The sequence below is a fragment of the Hippopotamus amphibius genome, chromosome 3 (assembly GCF_030028045.1).
Source record: "Hippopotamus amphibius kiboko isolate mHipAmp2 chromosome 3, mHipAmp2.hap2, whole genome shotgun sequence".
In the NCBI taxonomy this organism is placed as follows: Eukaryota; Metazoa; Chordata; class Mammalia; order Artiodactyla; family Hippopotamidae; genus Hippopotamus; species Hippopotamus amphibius.
This window is the reverse complement of record NC_080188.1, coordinates 30,854,664-30,875,550: the sequence shown is the minus strand read 5'-3', so window position 1 is coordinate 30,875,550 and position 20,887 is coordinate 30,854,664. Positions and strand designations below refer to the sequence as shown.

The window sequence follows — 20,887 nt, the reverse complement described above, 5'->3', positions numbered from 1 at the left end:
GTTCCTTTTATTTTGTGAAAGCTGCTACTGTACGGAAAGACTTTGATTTAGTAGCTTGTTTTTACTACCCTTTTGTATTTATTTGTATTTGGTAAGACCTTAGTGGGACAAGAGCTGTTCTTCCCCAAGTATAAGGTAGTACTGTGTTCTGTTGGAATCTGAATTCGTTCATTGAAAGATTTGTTTTCAGGTGTACCAGCTGTTTATTTTCACTGACATTTGAGCATGTTATTCAATAAATGAGACTCCAGAATGGGAATTGAGTGCTTTTTGTCCTTTTAATTTTTATTTTAAACAATTATGTCAGTTAAACTCCACTTCAGTGTTGTGGTTTAGTAAACTTGTTTTGCTCTCTGGAGGAAAGAGTGTTAGATTTGATATTTTTAAACATGTTTCTCTACTGTTAAACGTGATTTCTAAATGTCATTTTTACTTGTATTTTGCTTTTGGTATGGCCAGATATTCGGCTTATTTTTCATAGTTCCAGATGTTTTCAGAAAAATCAAAATAAATTTGTTCCTTAAAGAAAAAAAGTAAAAAGTGAAATTAATTTTAACATATCTTATTCAGTATACCTAAATATCATTTTAATTGTAATCAATATAAAAATTATTAGTGAGGTACTTAATATTCTTTTTTATTTGCTAATTATTTCAAAATCTAGCATGCATTTTACACTTACACATCTCTGTGTGGACCAGTCACATTGTTAGTGCTCAGTAGGCACATGTATGTAGTGGCTACCATACTGGATGCCCAGATCTAGAAGAAAGGAATGGTTAAATGCTATAGAGGTGTCTGTTGTAATTGACAATCTGGCCTTCAGTGACTTTACTTCTAATGCCCAGGGCTGAAGAGAGTACAGGCTGCAGATAAGAGAATGAGAGATAAGGAAATGGAGATGACAAAAGCAAAGTGTTACTTTCTAGAAACTAGTTTTAATAGAAAAGAAAGGATTCTGGGAGGGTGTAGTTTTTTTATCTTTGTCTTTAAATGGAAGAGGTTTGTAGGCTGAGCATAGAGAACTGGTAGAGAGGATTGGTTTGAAAAATCAAGTAATAGGAATATGGTAAAGGAGTAAGATACTTTGAGATGAGAGGAGATGATATTTAAAATACTGGATGGGAATACCTTTTCTTTAGAGAGACTTAAAAGGATAAGAGGGATAATAAGTTACATAAATTCTTTGTTTACTTAGTATGGAATGTTAGAGGAAGTTGATGGATTGTAACTTTAGAATGAAATAGATGCAGAGTCCTATGCTAAGAGTATGGGAAGTGAGGTTGGGAACTTGAGGAGTGGAGGCAGTTTGGAATCTAGGAGAGGTGGGAGAGACAGCTAACTAAGAGGCACTGGGCCTAACAGACAGGAGTTGTATATAAGGTGAGAGAAAATATGTGCTCCGCAAGGGATGACGGGCTGATTTGTGAGTAAAGTATACGAATTTCTTGATAGCCATTTTGTGCTTGAATCTAATGAAATCTATTTGCTTATTAAACCCTTTATGGTTTATTTTTAGGTTCGTAAGGAGTGCTAAATAATTGGATTTTGAAAAGATGAAATGTTAAGATATCCAATTAGAAATTGAAACAGTAATGTTAAAGTCTCTGTTTGATTTGTACTTAAATCACCAAGCCAAGGAATACCAAATTTCAGCTGGCTCCCCAGATATTACCAGAATAACCTAAGACAAAGCTGAGCTTATTGCTTACATTGGTAGAAGACAATGCTGCCTACCTCCAAGAGTGTGATAGTCTCAGAGGGAGAAGGGCAGGATCTGATTTATTGAGATTTTGAAGTCTAGTTTAAGGTTGATCTTTCCATACAGGGCTTAATTTAAGGATTGGGTAAGGTTTGTGAGATAGTCAAGGATTGGTAGAAATAGCAAGGGGACTTTTGAGAAGAGAAGTTCAGAGAGTCTTGGGTTGTAAACTGTTTTTGATGTTTTTGTTAAAGAGATGATTTGGTTTTCCTTTTTTTATGTATATAAATTTATTTATTTATTTGTTTACTGGCTGCATTGGGTCCTTGTTGCTGCACGTGGGCTTTCTCTAGTTGTGGTGAGTGGAGGCTACTCTTCATTGTGTGCGGGCTTCTCATTGCGGTGGCTTCTCTTGTTCTGGTGCATAGGCTTCAGTAGTTGTGGCACACAGGCTCAGTAGTTGTGACTCGCAGGCTCTAGAGCGCAGGCTCAGTAGTTGTGCCTCATGGGCTTAGTTGCTCTGCAGCATGTGGGATCTTCCCAGACCAGGGATCACACCCACGTGCCCTGCCTTGGCAGGCAGATTCTTAACCACTGCGCCACCAGGGAAGTCCCTGGTTTTCGTTAATGAACAATAAAGTTATATGTAATTTCTATTTTCTTGGTCTAGAATAATAAAACTTTGCTAATGAAGACAATGTAAATAGTAAAGTCCTATTAATATAGGCATTAAACTGTGTGAGGGTAAACCTTTTTTCATTTTGTTTTTTTCAGCTGTGACAGTACTTCTCTCTGAAAGCAGATTATGGGAGTTTGATTTCCTTTTTGCTGTTTGTCTTTTGCTTTATTGTTGTAATAAGAAAATGTGAGAATTGTGTTGTTCATGCCCATAGACACTCATTTGACAAAAAAAATGTGTCTTCTTTTTTTTGCTGTGTTGGGTCTTCATTGTTACACGTGGGCTTTCTCTAGTTGTGGTGAGCAGGGGCTACTCTTCGTTGTGGTGCTCGGGCTTCTCGGTGCATGGCTTTTCTTGTTGTGGAGCACAGGCTCTAGGCACTCGGGCTTCAGCAGTTGTGGTGATCGGGCTTAGTTGCTCTGAGGCACGTGGGATCTTCCCAGACCAGGGATTGAATCCATGTCACCTGCATTGGCAGGCAGATTCTTAACCACTGCACCACCAGGAAAGTCCCAGATATGGTATCTTCTGTAGTGATAACATGGAATTGATCTTCCCTTAAAATATTTACTAATCTTTCTAGATTATGCCAAAAAAAGAGAAAAAAAGTTAAGCTGAATAGCTGTTCTTTGATAGCTGTGCATCAAATACACAGCTTTCGTTGTGTGAGCATTTGTGAACTTGTAATTTTTAAGGAACTGTGTGTTTTCTGTGCACAATAGCCTAGTTTGATTGCCGGGTCAGAAATGAAATGGAAATTTAGAACTCGTTTTGTTTTAGTCAAATAAGAGAAGTAGCTCAGTGAAGTAAAAAAAAAGTTTAAAAAAAAAAAGTAGAACTTTTCTATTATTTTATTGTGGCTTCCCCCTCCCCCCCCCCCCTTTTTTAAGCCTCCTTTTACTTCTGGAGCTTGATGACTTAATATAGTACTCTGAAGGAATGCCCAACAAAACATATCCTTTTTTATATATTTATTTAGATTATTTATCTTGTTAACTATATTTTTGTAATCATATCTTGAAGAGAACTACAGTTACTTTTCTTGCTGAATTCTCTTCTCAGTTGACCTTTTTAAAATAAATTGTTGGATGGACATCTTTTCCAATATTACGCATCTTGAATATTCTATTGAAATTAAAATAGGAGCATGCAGTTTTAAAGTCTTTTAAAAATAATATTTAAGTGTTGGTTGATGTTTATGACTTTGCACAAGTTACTTAACCTCCCTGAGTTTCCTTTTTCTTAATTTTTAACTGGTGGTAATAATGATACCTGTTTCATAGGGTGGTTGGGAAAATGAGAAACAGTAAGTTAGATATACAGCATTAAGCCTCAGAAGTAGGAGGCTCAAAAGATATTTGTTCCATTCTATCTCTTTTCTTCTTTAAAATCTCTTTTAACTACTCATATACTGGATACTTCTTAAGCTGCTTTCTTTTTATTTTTTATTATTTTTTTATTTTTATTTTTTTGGCTGCATTGGGTCTTCATTGCTGCCTGCAGGCTTTCTCTAGTTGTAGAGCATGGAGGCTACTCTTCGTTGCAGTGCATGAGATTCTCATTGCGGTGGCTTCTCTTGTTGAGGAGCACAGGCTCTAGGCTTGTGGGCTTCAGTAGTTGCAGCACACAGGCTCAGTAGTTGTGGCACGGGAGCTCTAGGGTGCATAGGCTTCAATAGTTGTGGCTTGCGGGTTCTAGAGCACAGGCTCAGTAGTTGTGGTGCAAAGGCTTAGTTGCTTGTGGCATGTGGGATCTGCTCAGACCAGGGATAGAACCCATGGCCCCACACTGGCAGGCAGATTCTCCACCACTGCACCACCAGGGAAGTCCCTTAAACTGCTTTCTTGAAATTAACTGCCAGATTCTCCATGAATGCTTAACATTGCCCACTTTTGTTCACAGAATTGAGACAATAAAAATGATTTTAAGGGCTCAAGCCTTATTGAAAGAAAGCCTGTTATAAAATCTGTTCTCCCCTGAATTCTAACTAGGAAACCAGACAATATTTGTTTAGAATAGGTCCATTACAAATTGAAGTTTGAGTATAGCTTTTATCATACATTGATTTTTTTAGCTTACCTGAGTCATAAATATATAATTAGATTAAATTCTAATTAGATTTAAAAATCTGTATTGTTGGGGAAGAAAAACTTTTCCTCTACCCACTTAAGGTCAGTGTCTGGGAACCTGTGAATTAGACTGACAAAAGACAGATTAACAAAGAAAAAATGTTTATTCATATACATATGGGAACTAGCAAAAGAAATGCTAGCTCATTGTAGAGGAGGCAAACTTTTACCTTTGTCAACTAAAATTCAATTAACAATCAAATTAAGAAGAAAAAAGGGAATTTTATTCGAGCCACACTGAGGATTATAACTTGGGAGACAGATTCTCAGAAAGCTCTGAGAACTGTTCCCGCCTGTTAGAAGTTGAAGGCACACTCATACATTTTCGGGACAAAGCATACTGATGTTTTACATAATTCGCCAAAGATGTATGTAATCCAGATAAGCATGTACAAAGTGAGTTAGTTGCAAGTCATTACGACCCCCTGCAGAGTTGGGAAAGAATGCTATTCTTTTAAGAAGTTTCATTACTAGCATCAGAAGAAAGTGGGGATTGGGGGCAGGGGAGATGATCTTTTATGGTGAAATAGGCATTCACATCCTTGAGGAGGCTTGGTTACTGTGTAATGCAGATGCACACTGCACAGTTGGGAAGGAGGCAGGGAAGACCCAAGCAGACACAGAGAATTTTATGTTTAAATTTTCTTGTCCTGCCTTCAGATATAAATTTTGTTTCATCACCTTTTACCCTCTTAGGGTTCTTTTTGGCTGGGTCTGAGAATTAGATTGAGAAATGAAAGGTCAACAGGAGAAAAGCATACAAATTTAAGTAATACAAGTTTTACATGACACTGGATCCTTCATAAGGAATGAAGACGTAAAGGGATGACAAGACTATACTAGGTCAAACAAAGAGGCAGTTGTAGAAAAGTGACTAAACTTTGTGGGGAGGCTAAAGGAAGATAAGAATTATTTTAACAAGATCTGTTTGTATAGAATTCTCTTTCTTTCAGCATCTCAACCTTGATGATAAGAACATTACTCTCCTTCTGGTATAGGGAAGAGATCTTTCACGTGGGAATTTCATCTGCTTTTATGAAAAACAGGAAGGTCAGAGTGATTTTTTGTGTTTTTTGTTTGTTTTTTGTTTTTACTATTTTTCAAGTGCCTTTAACTCAAAATGGTCAGTATACCAGAGCTGAATATTTTGGAGTGGCATGTTCTGAACTCCATCATTAAATGGTTAAAGTTGGGGCTTATCTACCTAACTTAGTAGGGGAAAGGGAGGGGAAGAAAAGGCTTCTATTGGAAATACAAATAGATTTCTTTAGGAAAGATAAAAGGAAATAAGAAATTTTGTGGTGATGTGGGCCTATGCACGTGAGAGTAGTTTTCATCATGTCTTCAGAGCCATAAAACTCCTGTAGAGGGTGTACTCTCTAGGAGTAAAAGTCACCCTGAAGATGGAATTTATGGTAGTCTCATTCCCTAGAAGTTTCTGCCATCAGTCAGATAAAGGGAAGCTCCAAGAAGGCTTCTTTCTGCATCTGTTGTATCCAAAATGTCTTCAGCTTAAAATAATCTTCATACGAACCCGTGGTTCCAAGGGGGTCCCCACTATACCATACTTGATATTTTGAAGTTAAGGTAATCCCTGCCTTTAGACAGAATGAGTTTTGTGTCTTTAAATTGAAGCAGTGTCATAGGCTCATCACTCCCCATCCATGCTCTATAATATCCTCACCACATTTGATCTGTTCTGCTCTTTGTTGAGATACTGAGAGAAAATGCCAAATAGTGGGAAAGGGAGTCAGAGGTCTCTATTAATCATCACTGAATAAGTAGTATAGAATAAGTCAAGATTCCACCAGAAAAACAGAATGAGGAGGATATATGAGGGATCTATTACAAGGAATTGACTTACACTTGTGGGGGCTGCTAAGCAAGACTGAACTCCATGGGGTAGACAGTTAGAAAGGGGTGATTGTGAACAGACTGGAACCCCATGGGCATGTGCTTGTCTGCAGACAAGTTAGGAAAGAGGATCCAAGGGAAAGGAAGAGTAATTGCTGACCTAGCTAATTGCTGATCCAGCTGCTGTTTGGAGTCTCTTCTTCAGAGAAGGCCTTCCAACTGAGTAAATCTAGCCAGTCCAGGGTAACCTCCCTTTTGATTTAAAATTAAAACCTCCCCCTGATTAGGGGCTTCAGTCATATCTACAAAATCCCTTCACAGAAGCACCTAAGCTGGTGTTTGATTGAATAAATGGGAGAAGGTGTGTGTACTATCAAATGACAGTTACCCCCCTTCTGTCCTCCAGCTGTCAAGAGAGAATATCCCTTGTCTTCTGCCCTAAGAGGAAACATGCTATCAATAGAAAGGGAATTCTGGGGACTGTAGTTCAGTCCAGTCAGGTTGATACATCAGAAGGCCATCACATATGATAAAATATGTCATGCTAAAAGGTGGATATTCCTTTAAATGGCTTTAAAATAAATATATATATATATATATATATTTGTTTATTTAGTTGCACCAGGTCTTAATTGCAGCAGGGGTGCTCCTTAGTTGCAGCATGTGAACTCCCAACTGTGGCATGCATGTGGGATCTAGTTCCCTGACCAGGGATCAAACCCAGGTCCCCTGCACTGGGAGTGCAGAGTCTTAGCCACTGCACTACCAGGGAAATCCCTTTTTTTTTTCTTTTTTGAGGGAAATGCATATTTATTTTGGCTTTTAGTGTAATACTTTTACATGAGAAAGTAAAATTTCCCAGTATCCAGGTGTGAATTAAGCATCTTACATATTGTTTCTAATCAATTGTTCCTGGAATAATAAACCATTCCAAAACTTAGTGACTTAAAACAACAGTGATGTATTATTTTCACATTTCTGAAGTTGACTGGGCTGTTTTTCTGCTCTAAATGGGTTCACTGGGGTCACTCTGAGATTGCGTTCAGCTAGACAGGCTAGGCTAGAAGGTCCAAGAATGCTTCTCTTATTACTTATTTGGTCCTTGGAGTTGATTGCTTCAATCAGCTAAGTTATTCTCATTGTTGTCAGGTCTTCATGTGATGTTGCATCCTCCAGGGCCTTTCCACAAGACCTCTCTCCAGCAGGAGAGCTAGGACTAACTTATGAAATGGCTCCTGAGTTCCCAGAGGGTTTAAATGGCTTTTAATTCTTGCATTTATAAAGAAGAGTTCTAGAATTAATAGTGCCATTTTGGTTAATCCAAGAGAAAAATTAAAATCTGGCCAACATCTGGAAACTTAATGGTCATAAATACTTCTTTAGGATATATGTTTACTAAATGTTAGGCATTTCTCATAATTACATTCTGTTTTGCCTTAGGGTGCTTTTTGAAATCACTCCGGAAGATGTTTTGTTTCTGGCTTCACCTCTGACCTTTGATCCTTCTGTTGTGGAAATATTTGTTGCTCTGTCAAGTGGTGCCTCTCTGCTTATTGTACCGACTTCTGTCAAAGTGCTCCCGTCAAAATTAGCTGCTGTTCTTTTTTCCCATCACAGAGTGACTATTTTGCAGGTACATTTTAGGAGCAAATGAAATGTTTTGTCTTTCATTTTTCAATATTTTGAATGTTTTAGAGAATATTTTATATTCCTGTAGTTCTTTACAGTGGATTGATGATAATCTAGTTAGATTATCAAGGGCTATCTTCCTGATGATGTCGCTTTTTGTTTGTTTGAGAATGAAAAAAAAAATCAGTTAATTCTGTTTAGAATATTCTTTTACTATGCACTTTGTACATACTATAATAACTAAAGGAACTTTTACTCAAATCTGTTGCGATATGCCTCCCATCTTAAAGTTGTGAGTTTATTGTGTGTCCCACAAAAACTGGTTTAAGTAAGTTAAATTGTAATTGACTTAGAAATTTGGATTTTCTGATTTTTACATCAGTGTGTTTTATATTAACCTAAAAAAACAAATATTTTTTAAGTTTGGCATTTTTAAAGATTTTAAAACTATATATGTGAAAGTATGTGACTGGTACTCTAGCCTTAAGACATAACATTGCAAGTGGTTAATGAAACTAGAAAGAATTAATAAAATTATATGCATATCATGATAAATAAAAAAAACGAGACTTGAGAGGATGTTAAATTTCTCCCCCAGAGACAAAATTTGATGCTGACTTTCTTTTTAGGCATTGTGTTTTTTTCATCCTATTGAAAAAAACATCATATATAAATGAAATGAGTACAGCGATGTGCCTTGCTAGGTTTCAGTGTTGTAAATTCTCATTTGTTGGTGAATCATTCTGTGAATCTGGGCAAGATTTTAATATAACCTTTTATTTTCCCATGAAATTCAAGGAGCATGATTTTTCAGGGAATATTTGTTAAATACCTTAATAGATTTGAGTGATAGTTACTAAAGGAAAGGAAACTTCCATTGTATGTCAAGTCAGGGTATTATACCTCTTTAAATCTGATCCGCTTGCTTAATATTTTAGCACAATCTTAGATGAATTTACTTGAGCAGTGGTTTTTAATTTTTGGGGGATCATAGATCCTTGTGAGAAACAGATACACATTTACTAACTGTTCCCAAAATACAGCAAATTTTACACATAATTTCATTGTGATTTTCTATAACTCACAATACATACTTATTTGGAATATTTTAGCAGATCACATTTGACTTTGAGTAAGGAAGAGAAGTACAAAAGCTGACAGGCTATCCTTTCTTTCACATAAGACGCATCTCCTATAGGGAATTTTAGCTTTATTTTATTATCGGGGTTATCTTTTCCCTCCAGAGTCAAGTCAGTTTCTTACCAAATAATATGTAAGTCATCAAGGATATATATATATATATATATATATATATTTTTTTTTTTAAGAGCTCCTTGTACAGATTATATTTACAAGTAACCTTGCCCAAACCTAATTGGATATTAAACAAGGATCTTAAAAGCTCTTAAAGAGAATACATGCTACTAAATTTTGTTTTTTTTATAAATTTATTTATTATTTATTTAGTTATTTATTGGCTGCATTGGGTCTTCGTTGCTGCACACGGGCTTTCTCTAGTTGTGGCGAGCGGGTGCTACACTTCATTGTGGTGCATGAGTTCCTCAGTGCGGTGGCTTCTCTTGTTGTGGAGCACGTGCTCTAGACGTGTGGGCTTCAGTAGTTGTGGCACATGGGCTCAATAGTTGTGGCACATGGGCTCAATAGTTGTGGCTCATATGCTCTAGAGTGCAGGCTCAATAGTTGTGGTGCATGGGCTTAGTTGCTCGGAGACATGTGGGATCTTCCTGGAGCAGGGCTTGAACCCATGTCCCCCGCATTGGCAGGCACATTCTTAACCACTGCACCACCTAGGAAGTTCTGCTACTGAAGTTTTGAAAATTGGAAAAAATAGAATATCTTGAGTTATCGTAGGGGAGAAAGGCCCCAAAGTGAGATGGACTAAGCTTTTGAGGAAATTAAGAACCTCTTTATTTCAGGAGTAAGAGAGTTTTATCTCTCTCTCTCTCTTTTTTTTTTTTTTTTTTACATTTTTTGACTGTGTTGGGTCTTCCTTGCTGCATGCAGCTTTCTGTAGTTGCCAAGAGGAGAGGCTACTCTTCATTGTGGCGCGCAGGCTTCTCATTGCAGTGGCTTCTCTTGTTGTCTTGTTGTGGAGCACAGGCTCTAGGCACCCAGGCTTCAGTAGTTGCAGTGCTTGGGCTCAGTAGTTGTGGCTCGAGGGCTCTAGAGTGCAATCAGTAGTTATGGCACACCGACCTAGCTGCTCCGAGGCATGTGGGATCTTCCCAGACCAGGGCTCGAACCCGTGTCCCCTGCATTAGCAGGCAGATTCTTAACCACCGCACCACCAGGGAAGCCCAAAAGAGTTTTCTCTTGTGAAGAAAGGCCCAGTATTTGGTTCCTTATAAACCTAAAATATATTTGGGCATTTTCTGCATACTCTGGGTAACAAAGTTATATTATTTAAACTTGTTGCCTTTTTAAAAGTGAAACCTTTTAGTTAGAGCAAAATCTTAAGTTACTAGCTACCAAAATGTTAACATAAGTGTTATTCATTTTTACATGAATTTTTACTTGAACAATCTGGAAGAAACTATAACATTTTCTATCACTTTTTTCTGTTACTTGCCAAGTCCTGTTTTCCTATGCCTAAGATGATTTGATAGCAAAGAATGTTGAGTTGTATTGTGCCACTAAATTTATCATTTCAGTTTGTGAGTGTCTGAAAAATGTTACTATGCTTTACCTTGCTGAATATTCATAGTTGTGCATTCATTTGTAGAGTTCGAAGTTGAAATTATCCTTAACAGTAGAAATTAGGCCAGGGACTTCTTAGGTGGTACAGTTGTTAAGAATCTGCCTGCCAATGCAGGGGACACGAGTTCAAGCCCTGCTCCAGGAAGATCCCACATGCCGCTGAGCAGCTAAGCCCGTGCACCACAACTATTGAGCCCATGTGCCGCAGCCACTGAAGCCCACGTGCCTATAGCCCATGCTCCACAACAAGAGAAGCCACTGCAATGTGAAGCCCATGCACTGCAGTGAAGAGTAGCCCCTGCTTGCTGCACCTAGAGAAAGCCCGTGCACAGCAATGAAGACCCAACACAGCCAATAAACAAATTAAATAAATAAATAAATAAAGTTATTTAAAAAAAAGAAAAAGAAATTAGGCCAGAGTGTTTCAAATTTGCCTTACTAAAATGGAGAGCAGGACCATTCAGCTGTGATTTTGACAAGAGATTTTCCTAATGATAAAACTCTTGGTGGAACAGTTAAGAACTTGATTTAGGATCATTTCAGGATAAATAGGGTGATCACTGTAATTTATTACCAAAAGCTTGGAATCTTGAGAGTGAATAAAAGCACTAAATTCCCAGACAATAATCTGGAACAATAAGTACACACTGGGATGTAGGCTTATCCTACTACTGAAATATTTTGACAGGCCATGATAATGTCCCCAAATTAAAATTCAGGTTGTCCTTTTGGCTTTTATTGAAAGAAGCCATTTTAAAATCTTTATTCACATAACCTCTGGCTACAGCCAAGTAAGGAAATTGGCAGATCTTCTCCCCAAAAAGCAACTATAAAGCTGGACAAAAATAACCATTTCAACATTTTGGAAGTCAACTAAAGGCATACAACTATCTGAAAATGTTTGTTTTAAAAACTGCTGAATTTTGCGTTAGAAAAGGGAATCTGTGGCATTCTAGCCATCAAGAAGGGCCTACAGTTCCAATAGCCTGAGGTTGCAGTGGTGAGGAGGGCAAGCACATTCCTTGGTGACCTTGAGGCTGTGTGCATGCACATAAGAGACACAAAAGGGCCTTTGGAAAATAAAAGCTGGATCAGATTTGAAAATGACCTAACTTTGAATGAGCTTCCCTATCCACAGACAGATCCATCTTTATGAACAATCTGTCCAATCATTGGTTGGCTTCTGAGCTATGCAGACACAAGGCAATCCTAAGGAAGTAAAACTTAAAAATGAAAACAAGAATATGTATTTTAGGGAATTCCCTGGTGGTCCAGAGGTTAAGATTCGGAGAGCTCTCACTGCCAAGGGCCAAAAAAAAAAAGAAAAAGAAAAAAGGCATTTAATTAAATTAATAATTTTTTGGCCGCACCATGTGGCTTGTGGGATCTTAGTTCCCCCACCAGAGATTGAACCTGGGCCACAACAGTGAAAGTGCTGAGTCCTAACCACTGGATTGCCAGGGAATTCCCGAATATATATTTTAAAAGCCAACTGAGTAGCAACATCAGTGGCCACACATCACAGGGGAGACAGAATTCACATTTAGCCCAGCCAAATTACAAACATAGAAACAAATAAGCAAACAAAAAATCAGCAACAAGACATTTCATAATGATAAAATGATCAGTATATCAAGAGGTACATTGTTATATCAAGAAGATGAGGACTTCCTAGGTGTTGCAGTGGTTAGGAATCCACCTGCCAATGCAGGGAACACAGGTTCAAGCCCTGCTCCAGGAGGATCCCATGTGCCACAGAGCAGCTGGGCTTGTGTGCCACAGCTGTTGAGGCTGTGCTCTAAAGCCTGCGAGCCACAACTGTTGAGCCCGTGTGCTGCAGCTACTGAAGCTTGTGTGCCTGGGGCCTGTGCTCTGCAATGGGAGAGACTATAGCAGTGAGGAGCCCACACACCACGGTGACTAGTGGCCCCCGCTCACCACAACTAGAGAGAGCCCGTGTGCAGCAGTGAAGACCCAACACAGCCAATAAATAAATAAATTTATAAAAAAAAAAAGCACATGATATCTGTCTGAAAATTGAGGTTCCAAATACATGAAGCAAAAATGGACAGAACTGAAAGGAGAAATAGACGACTCAGTGGTTTCAAATTTTAATATCCTATTTTCAGTAACTCACTGAAAAACTAGACAAATCAATGTGCATATAATACTTGAACAACATTATCAACTAGATTCCGTATGCAGAACACTCTGTCCACCAAATGCAGAATACACATTCTTTTCACGTAAATTGAGCATTTCCTAGGATAGATCATATGCTACGCCACAAAATTTAAGTCTCAGGAAATGTAAAATGTGTTGATGCAAATTTAATTAGTCAATCTAAGAAAGAAACAGAGAATTTTATTTGAGCCAACCTGAGGATTATAGCCTGGGAGACAGTCTTTGGAAGTCAAAGCACATTTATATACATTTTTGAGACAAAGAGTAATACATCGAAGTGACATATTGATAGTTTACATAGTCCAGATCAGCACATATAAGGCAAGTAGTGGATCATCGTGACCTGTTACAGGATTAAGAAAGGAATGTTATCTTCTAAGGAATTACCTTGTTGGTGCAAGGAGAAAATTGCTTTTTACATATGAAGCAGCTATTTCCATATCTTCGAAGGTGGTCTGGTTAATGTATAATGCAGATGCACATTGCACTCTAAAGCGAGGGTAGTGGGGCCCAAACGAGCAGAGAGAATTTTATGTTAAAAAAAAATTTTTTTTTGTCCTGCCTTGAAAATAATTTTATTTTGTCAAATGTGGCTAAGTGGGATTTGTCCGAGGAATGCACATTTAGTTTAACATCCAAAATCCATGGAAGCAATATAGTAGAGAATATAATGGGCAGGAGGGAGTGAGAAACATACGGAGGGTCCGCAGCGCAGCTCAGCGTTCCCGGACCGAGACATCGATCCGCGCCTGAACGGAGGGTCCAGGAGCGGGAGCGTGGGAACCGGAGAGCTGGTTCAGGACTGAATATTCGTCTACTCCAATACTTGGACAGTAGTCTGAGGCTTGGACAGTCTTCTATAAACACCTCTATCACCAGGACAAGCAACCCCAAAAGCTTGGACAACCATGAGGAAACAAAGAAACACCATGCAGGCAAAGGAGCAGGAAAAAAACCCACAAGACCAAATAAATGAGGAGGAAATAGGAAAAATGCCTGAAAAAGAATTTAGAGTAATGATAGTAAAAATGATACAAAATCTCGATAACAAAATAGAGAAAGTACAAGAAACAGTTCATAAGAACTCAGAAAAACAAACAGCAATGGATAACAAAATAACTGAAATTAAAAATACTCTAGATGCTCTAACCAGCAGAATGACTGAGGCAGAAGAACGAATAAGTGAGTTGGAAGATAGAATGGGAGAAATAAACGCCACAGAGCAGGAGAAAGATAAAAAAATAAAAAGACTAGAAGACAGCCTCAGAGACCTCAGTGATAACCATAAACGTACCAACATTCGAATTATAGGCATCCCAGAAGAAGAAGAAAACAAGAAAGGGTCTGAGAAAATATTTGAAGAGGTTATAGTGGAAAACTTCCCCAACATGGGAAAGGAAATAATTCACCAAGTCCGAGAATATAATGGGCAAAAAGCACATAATTATGTCAGCAGATGCAGAAAAATTATTTGGCAAAATTCAACACCAATGATAAAAGAAAAGTCAACAAACCAGGAATAGAAGGGAACTTCCCCAACACGATAAAGGATGTCTACAAAAAGACTGCAGCTAACATTATAATTGGTTAAAAGATTGAATGCTTTCACCCTGCAATTGGGAACAAGGCAAGGATTTTTGCTTTTTCACTTCTCTTCAACGTTATTCTGTTTGTTGTAGCTGGTGCAATAAGGCAAAAAGGAAGAAGGAAATTAAGCACCCATTGGACAGGAAGATGTAAAACTCTATTTGCAGACGACATGGGAGAACTACTAAAACTAATAAGTTAAGCAAGGTTGGAGGGTACAACATCAATATGAAAAATCAACCGTATTTCTATAACAATATTCTATAACTGTATTTCTATAATAGAAAAAAAGCCCAAAAATGAAATTAAAATAATTATATTCACAGTAGTGTCAAAAATAATAAAATAGGAATAAATTTAAAGAAGAGCAAGGCTTGTAGGGTGAAAACTGAAGAACATTTTGATAGAAACTGAAGAGCTGAATAAATGAAGAGATTTCATGTTTATGGATTGGACATCTCAATATTGTGAAAATTGCAGTTCTCCCTATAAATTAAACATGGACTCTATCAAAATCCTGATAGACTTTTTGTTTGTTTTGGTGGAAATTGAGAAGCTGATCCTAAATTTTATATGGAAATTCAAAAGCCAGTCCTGATCCATACAATAGAATAAAAAAATCTTATGATCTGAGTGTTTGTGTCCCCCCCAAATTCATACGGGGCCTTTGGGACTGCTTAGGTCACGAGGGTAGAGCCCTCATGAATGGGATTTAGTGCCTTTGTGAAAAAGACCCCACAGAGCTCCCTAGCCCCTTCCACCATATGAGGACACAGCAAGAAGTCTAACCTAGAAGAGGACTCTCAGCAGAACCCGCCCACGCTCTCACCCTGGTCTTGGACTTCTATCCTCCAAGAACTGTGAGAAATAAACTTCTGTTTGTAACCTACCAAGTATTTTGTTATAGCAGCCTGACCAGACTAACACAAAAAAGAATGAACAAAAAAGAATAGTTCAAGAATGAACTATTGATGTATACAACATGAATCACAAAGTGTTTTTCACTCAACATAAAGTAAAAGACGCCAGGTCAAAACAATACATGTTGTATGATTCCATTTTTATAAAATTCTAGAAAATGTCAGCTGATCATTAGTGACAAAAAAATGGATCAGCAGTTGTCTGGAGGAGGGGTCCAGTTGGAGAAATTACAGCGGTACATAGGTGATTTTCAGGTTGAAGGATATGTTCATTATCTGGATAGTTTCACCAATAATATATCTCAAAATTTGTGCTGTACACTTGAAATATTTATAGTTTATTGTATGTCAGTTATCTTAATAAAGTTGTTTTGTAAAACCTTTCATTGTTCTGCTTAGGCACATTCCTTAACCTTCTTATATACTTTTTCTACATAGAAATAATGAAAAAGGAAATATAAACTGATTTTATAGATTTTTGTCCTTTTTTTGTCTAAACTGCATAATGAAACAATATTTTGCTTAAGTTTTTTACTGAAGCAAAATTTATATCCACATTAAAAAGATAATGCTGCTTCAGTAGTTTTCCAAATATGATTTGCCATTTAGTAAACACAGCCTTAATTTCCATATGAGCTCCCAGTGTTAAGCTTTGAACTAATCACTACAGTGTGTTTTGTGGGTTTTTTTTAAAAGAAGTGAAGGGGAAGAAATAATTTTTTTTTAATTTTTATTTTTTTTATTTTTTACAATAAACTGCATATATGTAGAGTGTACAATGTGGTATCCCAGTCTCCCAATTGAAATAATTTATTTTTAATGTGTTTACAGGCAACACCAACATTGCTTAGAAGATTTGGATCTCAGCTTATCAAGTCAACTGTTTTATCAACCAATACTTCTCTTCGAGTATTGGCCCTTGGTGGCGAAGCATTTCCATCATTAACCGTTCTCAAAAGCTGGAGAGGAGTAGGCAATAAAACACAAATATTTAATGTTTATGGTATCACAGAGGTATCAAGCTGGGCAACTTTTTACAGGATTCCAGAGGAGATTCTTAACTCTGCTTTGAAGTAAGGGTTTCAATTACTAAATAGGGTAGAGAGAAGCTGTATTTTTCCAGTATCTTTATACAAATAGTGTTTTTGATAGGCACTGGGATAATTATTTTATAAACACTATTTTATCTGGAATATCCAGAACCTTTCTTATTTTAACTGTTGCTACAGAGCCTGCTAGAGTTTGTAACTAAACAGCAATGAATAACATGGTAACTTTTCTACCTAACCTTTTCCTCTAGGCAATCTTTGAGTTATAACAAAATTAAAGTTTAAAGGCCACTTTTTTTCCTTTATTTGGTACAATGTGATTTAACTACAGTGGTAAATATTCAAATGAAAAATTTTAAATTTGGTTTGGGTTGTTGTGTTTTCATAGATGTGAATTGCCTGTACAACTGGGATTTCCACTGCTTGGAACAGTAGTTGAAGTCAGAGATACTAATGGTTTCACAATTCAAGAAGGCAATGGCCAAGTATTTTTAGGTTGTTTTACATTTGTTGATTGGGAATAATTTTTTTTTTTTCAAGAAAAAAAATCTGATGTGTTAATTTTATTCTTTCCTCAATTTTTCTTAAGTCTAGTATTGTTTTCAGTGATGGTAGTTTTTAATCTCATCCTCACAATTGTGAAATATTTAATTAATTACCATAATTATTTCAGATAATGTCTAATACTCTAAGGGAAGATATAAATGTAATTTAGAAACTGTAACTTGGTTGTTTGTGTTTCTGTTTATATCCAAAATTGTATTTAATTAGTATTTTAAGAATTTTGTTTTGTTTGTTTTTTTTTTAAGCTCTTTATTGGAATATATTTGCTTTACACTCTTGTACCAGCTTTTGAGGTACACCAAAGTGAATCAGCTGTATTTATACATATATCCCATATCCCCTCCCTCCCGTGACTCCCTCCCACCCTCCCTGTCCTGGCCCTCTAAGGCATCACCCATCATTGAATTGATCTCCCTTTGTTATACAGCAACTTCCCACTAGCTATCTGTTTTACAGTTGGTAGTGTATCTATGTCTATGCGACTCTCTCACTTCGTCCCAGCTTCCCCTTCGCCCCCCGCCCCCCCAACCCCGTGTCCTCCACTCCATTCTCTGCATCTGCATCCTTATTCTTGCCCTGTCACTGGGTTCATCAATACGATTTTTTTTTTTAGATTCCGTATATATGAGTTAGCGTACAGTATTTGTTTTTCTCTTTCTGGCTTACTTCACTCTGTATGACAGACTCTAGGTCTATCCGCCTCATTACATATAGCTCAATTTCATTCCTTTTTATGGCTGAGTAATATTCCATTAAGAATGTTTTTAATTACATATATGTTTTTAGAACTAAATTTTGTTTTATCCCTTTGCTTATTTTACTGAGGTTGTTATTGTGTATAATTTTATCAGATAACATTTAAAAGTGAGTCCTCCGTTTTATATAAATATTCAAACTTTGAAACTTAGTAACTGAGCTTTTGGAGATGTTGTGATTTCATAGTTTTTAGTATATTTTCCATGAATTTTTTATTACATCATTATTTGTATCTTGTGAAGGTGGCAGAAATAGAGTATGTTTCCTCAATGATGAAATGACAGTACCACTTGGCACAATGAGGGCCACAGGAGACTTTGTGACTATAAAAGATGGAGAGATATTTTTCTTGGGACGAAAGGACAGTCAGATCAAACGTCATGGCAAACGTCTTAACATTGAACTTGTGCAGCAGGTAGAACTGTTTAAATGTTAAATATCTATTAATATATGTCGGTATTAGAGGCAGCCATAACCAATTTTCTGTTCCAGGGTTCTCTATCAGTATTACTCAAACCTAAGACTTTTGTGTTAGTGATTAATTACAGTAGAAGGTATGGATAATTCATTGTGCACTTTGTTCTAGCATGGAGAGTTGTTTTGTAAATAAGTGACAAAATGGATTTTGATAACTGTGAAAATAAGATGATTTATATCACTCTGGGATCTATTATTTTTGGAAAACATTAAGAACCCTGTGTGCTGGTAATAGTGATAGTAGGAAAGAATTTTTTAAAAATCCCTAGTGAATTCCAGAATTTAATTTGACTGTGTTGATTGTAGAGCATTTAGGAAGTTTGTTTTTACAAATGTCCTCATTGGCAAATTGGGATAATCTCTCTCACAGGTTGCTGAAGGTCTTCAACAAGTGGAGTCTTGTGCAGTTACATGGTATAATCAGGAGAAATTAATTCTGTTCATGGTGTCCAAAAATGATTTAGTAAAGGATTACATCTTTAAAGAACTGCAGAAACAGCTTCCAAGTCATGCAATCCCAGATGAGCTCGTGTTGATTGATTCTCTACCATTTACATCTCATGGTAAAATAATTTGAAGCAGCTATGTTTTAATGCCAAATGAAACTAATTGTATTCATAACTAGTTTAAAGGCCACTTAAGTCCTTATTATTTTAAGTAATACTAATATATATTGTGGTAGGCCCTCTGTTAAATACTTTGTATAATTAGCTCATTTTATCTCCAGAAAATCCTGTGCATAGGTGGTATTATTCCCATTTACTGATGTGGAAAATAAGGCTTAAGAGGCTAAATAATTTTCTCAAAATCACATTGCTAGTTAGTGGTAGAGTTGAAATTCTGTCTAGGACTGTTTGACTTCAAAACAGGTGCTCTTAATCACCATATTCTATTACTTTCCCAATTTCATCTTTATTTAATATTTATTTCAGAATGTGGTTATTGCTCAGTGAATACCACCATTTCTTTGGTTCTGTGAATGAGATCAACATTAGCCTCTCCCTTCTTATCTGTTACCCACTGCATTCTGGGTAGCATGGGACTGCTGTTTTTATTATTGATTCTGTATGACAAACTATGCTATAGGATTTCTAACCTTAACAATGAAAAATGTGTGTATTGTGACTAACGAAGACATGAAGGGTTTGAGCTGAAATTTTAAAATTGTTATTTCTCTTTTATATTAAGGCAAAATTGATGTTTCTGAGTTAAATAAGATTTATTTAAATTACATGGACTTGAAGTCTGAGTGTAAGCTCAATGGAAAAGAGGAACTTTGGGAAAAATTACAGCATTTGTGGAAGGTACAACTTTTAAGATACAAATTTATTATTATAAAGAAGTCTTTGTATATCTTCAGGGAATGTAGCATGCTTATAAGTGATAAAATTTTCTAAGAATGTCACTGCTGCCTGGATGTAAAGTAGTACAGCTTCATTTATTCAACTTGTATTAAAATAGGGGTTAGGTTCTCTACTGCAAGATTAGATTAAGCTTCCCATGTAGAAATTTATTGGGAGTGAGGTAGTCGTAAAAGGCACAAGTAGACAAACCTCTTTTGACGTAACTTTTCCCTAAGAGGGGCAGTCGAGTGCAAGTAACACTTGTCAGAGTTGAAAAAATAGCTAAATCTTGCTGTACCATAATCTGTGATATAAAGGCTTAACATCATTATTCTGGAAGGACTTTCAATAACAACATGTATGTTTCTGCTTAAGGGAATTAATACACACACACACACACACACACACACACACACACACACACACACACACACACACACACACACACACACACACACACACACACACACACACACACACACACACACGAGGGTGAGTCAAAAATTATCCGCACTCTGGCTGTAGAATTTATTTTAATTAACTTATAGAAAAGACAAGTACATCATTTTTTGACATAATCTCCTTGCTTTTCAATGTACTTTGTCCAACTGTCAACAAGCTTTCATATTCCCTCATTAAAAAATGTTTTGGGCTGAGCTGGGAGCCACAAATGCACCTTTGTCTTCTTTCTTTCTTTCTTTCTTTCTTTCTTTCTTTCTTTCTTTCTTTCTTTCTTTCTTTCTTTCTTTCTTTCTTTCTTTCCTCTTTCTCTCTTTCTCTCTTTCTCTCTTTCTCTCTTTCTCTCCTTCTCTCCTTCCTGTGTCGGGTCTTTGTTGCTGTGTGCGGGCTTTCTCTAGTTGCAGTGCACGGGCTTTTCATTGTGGTGGCTTCTCATTGCAGAACACAGGCTCTAGGCATGCGGGCTTCAGTAGTTGTGGCACATGGGCTCAGTAGTTGTGTCTCGCAGGCTCTAGAGTGCAGGCTCAGTAGTTGTGGTGCACGGGCTTAGTTGCTTCGCTGCCTGTGGGATCTTCCCAGACCAGGAATTGAACCTGTGCGCCCTGCATTGGCAGGTGGATTCTTAACCACTGCATCACCAGGGAAGTCCCTCTTCACTTCTTCTTCAGAGGTGAATCTTTGTCCTCGTAGGGCTGCTTTCAAGGGACCAAACAGGTGAAAGTGCAATAGACCAAGATCAGGACTATAGGGAGGATGCTTTAACACCTCAAAACGAAGTTTTTGCAGAGTGTTGATAGTGTGGGCAGAAGTGTGTGGACATGTACAACCTCATAGCAC

General features: G+C 37.1%; 1 protein-coding gene across 9 annotated transcripts in view; it reads left to right on the top strand.

The window, feature by feature from the left end:
- AASDH (aminoadipate-semialdehyde dehydrogenase) overlaps positions 1–20,887 on the top strand; it is a 51,170-nt gene that overhangs the window by 13,370 nt on the left and 16,913 nt on the right. For 8 of the 9 annotated variants that reach the window (XR_009052673.1, XR_009052671.1, XR_009052672.1 and 5 more), the window contains 6 exons: positions 7,805–7,997; positions 16,234–16,475; positions 16,840–16,946; positions 18,014–18,186; positions 18,619–18,811; positions 19,437–19,552. Coding sequence is in view for 2 of the 9 variants with exons in the window: in XM_057727625.1 (XP_057583608.1) it covers positions 7,805–7,997; positions 16,234–16,475; positions 16,840–16,946; positions 18,014–18,186; positions 18,619–18,811; positions 19,437–19,552 (1,024 nt within the window). In the remaining 7 variants the exon portion in view is untranslated. The remainder of the gene's footprint in view (positions 1–7,804; positions 7,998–16,233; positions 16,476–16,839; positions 16,947–18,013; positions 18,187–18,618; positions 18,812–19,436; positions 19,553–20,887) is intronic. The other variant, XR_009052675.1, reaches the window with a different exon arrangement.